General features: G+C 48.4%; 1 protein-coding gene across 2 annotated transcripts; it reads right to left on the bottom strand.

Moving 5' to 3' along the window:
- Positions 1–1,623: 1,623 nt before the first annotated feature.
- Positions 1,624–8,322, bottom strand: LOC105074849 (dipeptidase 3). 2 transcript variants are annotated; one of them, XM_010962503.3, is made up of 10 exons: positions 7,717–8,322; positions 7,296–7,422; positions 6,695–6,818; positions 6,463–6,604; positions 6,144–6,213; positions 5,853–6,029; positions 5,470–5,554; positions 4,866–4,941; positions 4,243–4,378; positions 1,624–4,147 (listed from the first exon to the last, which is right to left on the bottom strand). In XM_010962503.3, exons 1-10 carry the CDS (start codon positions 8,304–8,306, stop codon positions 3,908–3,910), a joined length of 1,767 nt encoding a protein of 588 aa, XP_010960805.2. In that variant the 5' UTR covers positions 8,307–8,322; the 3' UTR covers positions 1,624–3,907. The 2 variants fall into 2 exon arrangements, 1 of the variants encoding a protein (XP_010960805.2); XR_006727441.2 differs by having other exon boundaries at positions 4,011–4,147; positions 4,243–4,386.
- Positions 8,323–11,333: the final 3,011 nt, after the last annotated feature.

Raw genomic sequence — 11,333 nt, 5'->3', positions numbered from 1 at the left:
TTCCTGGGTATCCCTCCCCATTTTCATTATCTCTGTCTCATACCTTTTCTCCGCGTCTCTGGAAGCTGAACCCCCGGAAAGGTCCTGTCCCATCCCCCGTACCCTCCAGTGCGGGGGATTCCTGCCCTTTCACTAGAGGCTGCTTCCTCCTCGGTAGGAAGGACACCCATCCCTCTTGCCTGGCCCCATTTGCCTCTTTGGACACTGCATTGGATTCTTCAGCTTAGTTCTTTCATCTTAATGTTATCTTTTACTGTCTCACCTCCTGAGGGTTCCTTTACCCAAGCAATTTATTTTTTTGCCTTTAACTTTTCTTTCACTTTCTACTCCACTGCTTCAGGTAACTTATCCAGTTGGCTTTACTTTAACATCTTTATCTTTCAAGGTTATCCTTTCAGCTGTTTCTCTATCAGAAAACCCCAGAGCCCACCTCTGTCTCCATTTTTCTCCCTTTTATGACTCAGAGGGCTTTAGAATATCAGAACTAGTGGTATCTTCCCAACCTGCCTCACACTCTGAGCCTCCAGCTCTGAGGTGGATTCAGGGAACAGAGTCGCTGGGCCCTGCAGGAGGACCTCAGAACTGACCACCATTCTGCCCACTACCCTACAGTCATCCCAGACAGGGCCTGCTGACTTGACCTGTCCTTAACGCCACCTTCAGTTGCCCACAGCAGCAGCCTTCCCAGTGGACTCCCTGCTCATGGTAGAGCCATCTCTTCTGAAGAGAAATCTCAGGCTCTTCTCTTGGCCCAAAAGGCCCTGCCCCACCTGGCCCCTCCAACCTCTCTAGCTGTATCTCTCCCCATCCTCCTCCCCAGCCTAAGCCTCTCTGGCCCCTTTCACTTTCCCAAACTTTAAGGAGTTTCTGTTCACTCTGACAGAGTGCTTTTCTACCATCTGCCCTCACCACTCCTCTGTATGGAGGAGGTCTCAGCTTGGAGTACCACCTCCCCCACAGAAGACTTCTCTGATACACACCCCACCTCCCCACCACCCCACCTCACTCTCCCCTGGGTTGGGTTCCCCTGGGGCACTTTCAGAGGACCCACTTCAGGGAGAAATGTGTTGGTGGGGATTTTTAATGTTTTTCATGCCCACTAGACTGTGGATTTTGCATGGGTAGAACTGTTTCAGTCTCATCACCTTGGTAGTCTCAGTCCCTAGCCCCAACACGTTTTTTGAATAAAGAATGAACAGGTGCCCCCTGTTTGGTCTTCCCTGAAGCTCTGCAAAGGTCCCCCGTAGTTCCCACCCAGCCCCTACATGTGGCCTGTCTCCTCAGGGGTGGTATCAGGTGCTGTGTGAGGAAGATAGGTGACTATGGCCCAACTGACAAGCTGAGGCCCTGAGGGACTCTGGCTGGGGTACAGCTTCCCGATGCTATTGACTGATCAAGTAGCCTGCACCATCAGGCAAAAATAACAGGCAAAAGGAAACAGACATTTAAGAAACACAGACATTTCCAAAGAAAACATCTATCAGGAAAATGATTAGAATGCATGGGTCAAAAATTCAAATTCGTTTAACAAACATATTAGAAAAGACAAGGTAGAATATTAGCAATATGAAACGAGAAAATACAAACAAGAACAAGCAGAAATACAAGGTAGAGACAAATACAATTATTCTAGTGATCTATTGCTACATAACAAATTATCCCAAAACAACAATCAACAAAAACATTTGCTCACAAATTTGCAGGTCAACAAAAGCTCCACACAGCTTCAGTTGAAGTCAGAGGATTCTCTTTCAAGATGACTCATTGAACATGACTAGCAAGTTGTTACTACGGGCTGTAGGTTAAGAGCTCAGTAGGGCTGTGAACCAGGGCATTGAGTCCTCTGCATGTGAACCTCTCGCTGGGCTGCTTGGCTTCCTCATAGTATAGTGGCTACAGTCCATGAGTAAGTATCCTAAGAAGCAGGAAGTGGAAGCTGGCAGTTTCTCTAGAACTAGGCCTGGAAACAAGTGCAGCATCACTTCTGCCATATTTTGCTGGTAAATCAATTACAGAGCCCAGATTCAAGGGGTGGGGAGATATAGAGCCCATCTCTGGAGGGAAAGGAATCAAAGAAATACAGAACCATGTATTAAAATTACCACAATAATATCTGAAACAAAGAACACAATAGGTGATATAATAGCAGAAAGTTATAACAGAATGAATTGGTAAATTGGAAAGGCCAAATTGAGAAATTCTCCCAAAATTCCTTATGATAATATAATTCCCCAAATTATGGAGGATAGAAATAGAAGTTCTAATGTCTGCACAATAGGAATCCCAGAAAAATAATAAAATAAAGATGAAGAAAAAGTATAACATGAATGAATCATGACAACATTAAGCTAACTATAAGAAGCCAGATACAAAGGTCACATATTATATGATTCCATTGTAAGAAATATCCAGAATAGGTAAATCCATAGAGACAGAAAACAGATTGGTGTTTAGGGGGGACAAGGAAATGGGGAGTAACTGCTTAATGGGTATAGGGTTTCTTTTAGGGTGGCTGAAATATTTTGGAACTAGATAGAGGGGTGGTTGTACAACATGGTGAGTGATAAACATAAATTAATTCTAATGCAATCCAATTTATCAGTCTTCTCCTGTGTCATTAATGCTTTTATGTCCAGTGTCCCTATGCTGAGGTTACAAATATATTTTCCTACACTAGCTTCTAAGAGTTTTATACTTTTGTCTTTTGCATTTGGATCAAAAACATTTTCAAATTAATTTTATTTTCTATGTTGTATTCAGCATGGTGTGAGCTAGGGGTCAATATTTTTTTTTTCCAAATGGATATGCATTTGTCACAGTTTGTCCTTATGGGTTCATCCTTGTTCTACTCCACCCCATATTCAGCTCTCCTTCTTAACTCTGGCCCAGCTTACCTGTACAGATTTAAGACCCAACACCAGATGCACAGGTGACAGCCTTTTCCATTGTCTCCGACATGTGCATAAAGTCTAATCCCTGTAAATCTCTTATTTTATATCTTCACTGTGGATCTATTTATCTGATCAGACTGATATGATACTCTTAAAGTGGGAAAACTTACTCTACTAGATACCAAGACTTTTTTTTAAAGTTGCTATAATTAAGATATTGCGGTATTGGTACTAGAATAAACAAATAGCCCAAATAAATGGAACAGAATTCAGACAGACTCACACATATATGGACACAATTTATAACATAGGTGGCACTGTAATCTCTCTCCCAATTTCAGGTTCCCATGGAAGTAACTTAGATCTGTCTCTGGCCCACCCTTGTGGTTTGGGAGAGGAAAGTGGCTAAAGATGGAGGGTCTGTAGAAAGCTGAGCAAATGGCACTAGTTTCCTTTTTTTTTTTTTTTTTTTTTTTTTTTAAGATTTGATTTCCCCTCTCCTCCTCTAAAAAATCAGTTTAACAAAAAGTCAGAGGATCTTATGTGAAAAATCTAAAATCTTTACAAACTTTCTCTCTTGATATTTCCAAAAAAGTTAGTTCATCCTATAAAAGGTATCACCTTCTTAAAAAAAAATTTAACCTTTCAGAGAGAGATTGGTATCCAGCATCACACTCCATGATAGGATCAGATCTGAATGTGATTCCTTTGTTCTTTTCTGTGGGCTCAGGCTTCTGGCATAAGAATATGGTAAGATGCCTCTGCCCTTCCTGAGACAGACAAAGCTGGACGCCAATAGGAACCACCCATCTTGAGCAGCTGGGGCTAGAACACAAGACCCCTTACCAACCAAGAGTCTACCAGACCCAATCCCTCTCCCTGTGAAGAAGGAAGAACACTCACACCTGGTTCCTACCCAAAATGTTTATTCTCAGCATGTGCTTGTGCCTGGATGACTAGGAGGGGAACTTCGGGGGATTTAGCCACAGTGACCTTTGTGGGGACTGGCCAGGTCACTAGGGCCACAGGATGAGGACTGAGAAGGTGGCAGCAGCTACCAGGCCTAGGATGAAGTGTGGGGAGGCTTTGGAGGGCCTTTGGAGGGCTTGATTGGCCGGCCACTTGTTCATCTCTGGGTGTGAGACCAGGTGTTCACTCTGAGGCTGAGTCGGGAGGTGGGAGTGGCAGGACCTGCCCATCTGCCTGTTGGGAAATTCATCCTCCCGAGGGCTCTGGCCACTGCTTTCCTCTCTCACCTGGGGGTGGAAGTCAGCAGTTGGTGGCTTCCACAGCACCCATACCCCTCACCTGCTCAAACCTCTGATCCATCCTTTTGCCCAGCCCAGCATACCTGTTCCACTTGTCTGAAGACCCGCAGCAGATTTCCACGAAGGACACCCTGAAGCTCTTCTTCCCTCCAGCCTCGTCTCAGCAACTCCTCTATCAGTACCGGGTATGTGGATACGTCCTCCAGCCCCTGAGGGAACCTGTGTGGCTGTCAGCTGGCTAGCTGTGGAACCTCTGCCTCAGTCGTGGCCTAGGTCCCACTGTAGCATCAGCCCCAACCACATATGGGAAATTAAGGGCCATGTTCTTCAGGCTACTGAATGCAGCTTTGGAAGCTCCTTGCAGACTGGAACTCTGCAGCAACTACCTGCTGAGCAGATGCTCTGCCCACAGCAGATCTACTGGGCTGGGAGTGGAACATGTGCTGGGCGGACAAGCTCTCATGGAAGAGGGTTGGTTACTTAACAACTGTTATGACCTGGAGTGGGAATGGGTGTGCACGGGGCCACAGGAGGGACAGGGAGAGTCTGGGAAACAGGCCCTGTGAGTGGGGAGATGTCAGGTGGGTTGAAAGACCAGACCTTGTGGTGGAGGCGGGAAGAATGGGAGGATCATGGGATGGGGAACTGAGACGAAAGGATTCCCCACTGTACCCTGGCCCAAGACAAACCCCAGGGAAACACTTACCGGCCAGATCCATCATAATTTCCACTAATCCCGATGAACTCAGATCCAATGACTGCCCTGATGTGGTCAAAGTGATCTAGGGGGTGAGGGTTAGTGGTGGGCAGCACAAGGCTGGAGTTAGACCCTGGGACCAGCCCTGCTCTGGGGAAGCTCAGCCTGGCCAATTCCCTTGCCCACAGCACTCCAGGACATAGCAGCCAACTCCACAGAACTCCTGGCCTGTTGTGAGTTCTGGAGTGAACAAGGCTAGACACTGGACCTAGAGTGAAACTCAGAGACACCCACTCCTTTGGCCCTTTTCCTGCCCAGAAGCCACCCTTCCTCTGGGTTCCTTAAGAGCCTGGCCAGCGCTCTGCCTGTCCTAGTCCAGAGATGTGGGAGCAAAAGTGAGACTCAGAGGCACAGGCTGTTGCTGCCCCCAAATGCATCAGCACTGATTGTGGCCCCAGATCTAGGTAGCAGTGAAGAGCTGTATCTGCTCCCCTGGGCTGTTGGAAGGCCTGCCCAGAGCCCAGCAGGTGTGCTAGATGGCTTGAGCTGTCCTGAGGGTCCCAGCAGTCACAGGCCAAGCTAGAACTGCCCAAGGGGTTGAAGTGGGGCTCACCTGCCACAGTGGACACGTCAGCAAACAGGTTACACTGCAGCACCCCCAAGGACAGCGACACCATCACAATGCCACCGTTATTCTTCTACAAGGATAAATGAATGGACACTCAGCTTGGCCTTACTGGCCTGATGGCCTGCCACCTATGCCCTGGGGGCCCTCGTAGGACAAGTGCTCAGTCTTCGCTTCAGGGATTGGGAAAGGCTTCACCTCTGTGGGTCCTTGGGTGGAAATTTTGGCCTTGAGTTTCAGGGATGGGGGAGGGTTAACCAGCCTTGGGTCCAGGGGTAAGTGAGGCCTGGGTGGGTAGCTTTGTTCAGGGTCAAGGAACTTTGGATGAAGCATGCCCAGCCCTGGGTTTGAGGGCTAGGATGGCTGCTCACCAGGAGTTGCAGGATGTCATCAGGAACATTCAGCATATTGTCACATACAGCCCTGGCAGCTGAGTGGGAGAAGATCACAGGAGCCCTTGACACCTTCAGGGCTTGCCGCATCAAGGTGTCCGACCCATAGGACAAGTCCACCATCATGCCCAGGCGGTTCATTTCCCCTATTACCTTCTGCAGGGACAGTTTTTTTTTTTTTTTTGAGGGGGCAGGGATCAGGAGGGATGCAGGAATGTGTGCATATCTGTAGGGAATGGGTGGGGTAGGGTATGGAACAGGAGTCATTACCTCACCAAAGCTTGTCAATCCACTGATGTTGGTGTAGAAGTGGTGTTTAAACTTGGTGGAACTCTCTGCCCTGCAGGACAGCCAGAGGATGGCAATCTAGCAGGCTACACCTTGGCCAACAAAGCCTGGATATCCAGGCTCTTTGTCCATCCATCCCACCTCCAGAACAGGGGGAGGATCCAGACCAGCTGCTTTCTGGAAGTGTGTGGGACCCGCTGGGAGTCCAAGCTTCCTTCTGTGGACCTGTCTCTCCTCACCAATTTGGCAGTTTCCCCACCATGCTGTCTACCATTCCACCCTGGCCAGGCACTCTGCTCACCAGGGCGTGCTGCAGGTGAAGGTGAGTGTCAGGTAGCGTACTCCCAGCAGATAGAAACTGCGTAGCACAGAGAGACTGCTGTCTATTGAGTGACCACCCTCCACGCCAATAAGGCACGCCAGCTTTTGAGTACTGTTCAGACCTAACAAGAGGGTGGAGAATTGAGTGGTCAGACCTCAGGGCCAGAACCATTGGAGTGAGTCCCTGACTACCCTCCTGTTCCCCAGCTCACCTGTGGCTGAGGTCACAAGCTCCAGTTCAGAGTAGGAGGCACACATGCGATGAATGAGGTCAATCTGCTCCAGAGTGAGGCGCACAGCATCCTCGTCCTGGCATGGGGTGTAGGCTGACCAGAACTAGGGGTTGGCCCAGGGTTCCAGAATGAGATCAGGGTGGTCTCCATTGCCCTTGGCCTGCCACTCCTCCTCACCCACCAAGGTATTCATTTGGGTCAGTGGCCTCGACTGAGGCACTACGTGACCCAAGGTACTCTGATGACTATTCATCTTGCTACCAGAGGCCCAACTAGAATCGTGACACATCATTGCCTGCTGTTGGTCCATGTGCTGTGTGAGTGCCCAAGGCCAATCCACCATATCCTTTGTGGTTCCAGCAGCCTCCACACTCACCAGGGATTTTCTGATCACTTTCTGTGTGTCTCCACAGAACCTGGACACCCATGCAGCTGGCCTGTCTTGATCTCCAACACTCCCCATCCCCCAGCAGCCACAGGATGGCACATTGCCTCCTATCATAGTCACCCATGGCTCATGCACCCAGGTTCCTGTGCCCCCCCCACCTTCCTCAGGGGTCATTATGTGTCCCTGCAGTACCTGTGCACCCACGAGGCCATCCCTAAGCCTGTCCAGGTTGGTCTGGCCAAGACTGAAATTGCGTAGGTTGACATTTTGCAGCTTGTTCTGGAGAATCTCCTTTAGAAGCATGGGCAGGTGATTGTGGCTGAGGGTATCAAGACAAAGTTAGAGAGGGGATATGGCCTCCAGGTCAGGCAGGACATGTCAGCATGCCTGGGCGTCGTGTCCTTTCCCAACCCACCTCCCCACCTCATACAGATGATGGTCCTGAGGCGCAGTTTTTAGGTCGGGGGTTCCACCAGCAACAGGGAAATGGCAGGAAAGGAAGAGAGAGGAGTGGTGGTGAGGGGGCCTTCTCACTAGCCATTCACACTCAGGACCTCCTTCCATGCCCAGGGGCAAATTCAGCCCCACCAGCCGGCACACTGCACCTACGCACCCATCCACCAGCCGGAAGACCCGCATCAGGGCCAGAGTGCGCTCCCGCAGACTCGGGGCTCTGGGGGTGCCTGGAGCTGTCGGCGCGCTGGAGGTGACGGGCCTGGTGGAGGCGCTAGGGGTTTCCAACATGGTCGGGGTGCTGGGGGCACCCGGCGTGGTCTGGACTTGGGTTACCGGCCGCAGCAGCAGACACAGCAGGAGCAGCAGACACAGGAGAGGCCACCGGCCGAGCGCGTAGGGACCATCAAGGCCTATGGTCCGCATGCTGCGCGGGGCTAGGGAGGCGGGCAGATGCCAGTCTCCAGTGCCTGAGAGAGGCAGGCCAGGGATAGAGGGAGACGATGGGGTCCCGACCGTCGATGTAGGTGCCCCAGCAGTGAGGCCTCGTGAGGAGAGGGCTGGAGTCAGGACGCTCCACAGACGCACGGGAATCCGCAATGCCGCCGCACAGCACGGCCGCCAGGGGGACGGTAGGCCCGTCCCGCACCAACTAGGAGGGCGTCCCAGCAGGCCAAGCCGGCCTCTGCGCGAGCGCCCACTAGCGACGCATCGCGGGCCCTCCGCCCCTGCTTCCGGCCCTGCATCCATCCTCTGCGAGCTCCGTGGTCCTACTGATTCCCGGAGGAGGTCAGCGCGGGGAATGAGACCGGTCCAGGAATCTTCCTAATTTCACCTCTAACCAGACAGATCGCAGGTCCACGTGGGGTTTTAGTTGCAGGGATGTTCCCCGCCCTCCAACTGGTTAAATATTCCATGAATTCTAGAAAGAAGAATTAGAATTCAGAAGAGTGAATTAGATCTGTATGTTTTGACTGACAAAAAAAGATTCCCTATGTATTTTTAATAGAAATGAAATTCAAGAAGAATATTTTTGGGACACCATTTTGTTTCAGCACTCTGTGGTTAATTTATAACTCATCTTTTTCTGTAATATAGTCATCTTTGGCTGAGGGAAGTCAAAGGCTGTACTGGCAAGGGCTGGCCAAGGTGGTAAGAGATTTGTGGAGGCATCAGACCAGCAGCTGAGCCTTGAAAGGATGGGGCTTGTGTCTGGCACAGGAGTGGAAAGGGCATCCTAGGTTGGCCAATAGCCCAGGCAAAGGTCTGGTCTGAGCCAGATGACTGTGCTGTAGTGGAGGAGCTAGAAGACCTTCCAAGGCAGTGAGTAGGAAGACAAGGTGTGGTTAGGCCCCTTGGTGCTAGTAGCATGAGAGCTTAGTCTGACACATGACTACCTGGGGCAGAAATCCTCCTTCAAGACAAGGTGGTTTCCAGGCTGGTCAGTGGCCTGGACAGTAAAATTAATTTTTTTCTGCAGAAAAAGTCATGGTTTAGGTTTAGGCTGATCTCAGAACTGCATTTGGGTGGCATCTGAGCCTTCTGGATGTGCATCAGGTTCTACTAGGCTGAGAGAGGCCCACAGCACGGACCAAAATCTAATCTGAATTGTGCCCTGGTTGGTACCTGCATCTATCTCCTGTTCTCCCTCTGGGGCTGCCTGATAAGTAGGCCTCCCCTCTGGGTGCCCGAAGGGCCTTAGTCTCTGGTGACCACTGCCCCCTGTCCATTACTGCCCCTTTCTCATGCCTGGGGTTAAGGACCAAGTCTGACTCAGCTGCCTCCAGCTTGCCTTCCTCAGCTCAGGAAGGATAGAGAGAGAGAGAGAGATGGAGGGAGGGAGAGAATATCTTTATATTCTGGTTTTTCATACATCTGAGCCAACCTGCCATGGAGGTCTTCATTTAAGTGAGGTTAAGCAACATAATGAATGATAACTTTGCTAATAGTTTATCAAAAGTGCAGAAGAATTTCACATACAGCTGTTCCCTATTTTAGTCTTAAGTGAAAGGGTGAAAGGAGAGGTCATAATGTTTATAGTTAATTTTTAAATATTATCAAATTAATGCATAAACAGTTTCAAATGTCTGGTTTTGGTTGACTAAGTAAATCAAAGTTATATCCCTCCTGACAATAACTAGTCAACCAACTTTGAAAAGTTGGGTAAAATATAAAATGGATCTTCTTAAAGGCATCAGGGAGTTAACAAGGTATTGAAAAATGACTTGTCTAGGATCCAGGGAGGGTGGAAATCCAGAGGTGGGCCCAGCCTTTGGGTGGTTTCTTCCACTAGGGAGGAATACAGATTAGCATCCAGGGTCCACCAGGGTTAAGGGAGAACCCTGAGGAGTTAGAACACAAAAGAACCCACCCTAGGGGAAAGAGTGATTCAGGCTTCAGCAATCCTGGTTACTCAAGCAATTGTCTTTCAACTTCAGATCCAGCCTTCAGTTATTCTCTACACTGTGAGGCTGGGGACTGAACTCTTGAAACCATATTTCCGAGCTGCCCAGCTGGCTTCCTATTACATTCTGCCAATAGGAGTCACTGGAGAAAAGGAAATGGAAAGGCAGGAGAAGAAAAGAGGAAAGTCTCTCCAGTTTTTCCTGTTCCTTTCAGTGCTGCTCCAGCAGTGGCAGTTGGCTGTGACCTCCAACCTCTTCTGACCATCATAGAGCAGCCCCGCCATGCCCACGCAGAACCGCTGTCCGCCAGAGCAGAGCCCCGAATTCAGAGGCCTGAGGCCCAGCAACACAGGGCCCTTCTCTCAGCTGTCTTTTGGTAACCTCCGCCTCTTCCCATTTCCCGTAAATGGACTCTGAGCTGGATCAGCTCGGCTTGGAAGGATCTGAAATGGGATTCAGGTGATCTTAGAGCACTACTCAATCAATCCAAAAGGAGTCAAGAAAGGAGAGAACAGGTGAAATGAACGGAACACATTTTTTTAAATTGAAGTTTAGTCAGTTTATAGTATGTTACTTTCTGGGGTACAGCATAGTGATTCAGATATGTATATATATAGATATTCCTTTTTGTATTCTCTGTCATTATAGGCTATTACAGGGTATTGAATATAGTACCCTGTGCTATACAGTAGGACCTTGTCTGTTTATTTTATATATAGTAGTTAGTATCTACAAATCCTGAGGTACCACTTTTTCCCTCCACACCCCACCTTTTCCCCCATGGTAACCATAAGTTTTTTTTCTATGCTTGTGAGTCTGTTTCTGTTTTGTAAATAAATTCACTTGTGTCATTTTTTTAGATTCCACAAGTAAGTGATATCATATGTTATTTTTCTTTCTTTTTCTGACTTACTTCACTTTGTATAACAATCTCCAGGTCCATTCATGTTGTTGCAGAAAGCATTTCTGAGTAATGATGCAGAGACCAGCCAACTTGGACCCTGAGGCAAGAGGAAAAATGGGTACTCCTACACACATATTTTTACTATATTATAGTATTTAATTGTCTAGTTTTTTTTATTGTAGTATAGTCAGTTTACAGTGTTGTATCAATTTCTGGTGTACAGCATAATGTTTCAGTCATACATATATATACATATATTTATTTTCATATTCTTTTTCATTATAGGTTACTACAAGATATTAAATATAGTTCCCTTAGCTATGCAGAAGAAACTTGTTTTTTATATACAGTAGTTAGTATCTGCAAATCTCAAACTCGTAATTTATCCTTTCCCACCCTCTTTCCTTTCTGGTAACCATAAGTTTGTTTTCCATGTCTGTGAGTCTGTTTCTGTTTTGTAAATAAGTT

Source organism: Camelus bactrianus, chromosome 9 (assembly GCF_048773025.1).
Source record: "Camelus bactrianus isolate YW-2024 breed Bactrian camel chromosome 9, ASM4877302v1, whole genome shotgun sequence".
Lineage (NCBI taxonomy): Eukaryota > Metazoa > Chordata > Mammalia > Artiodactyla > Camelidae > Camelus > Camelus bactrianus.
This window is presented reverse-complemented; position numbering and strand designations above follow the sequence as displayed.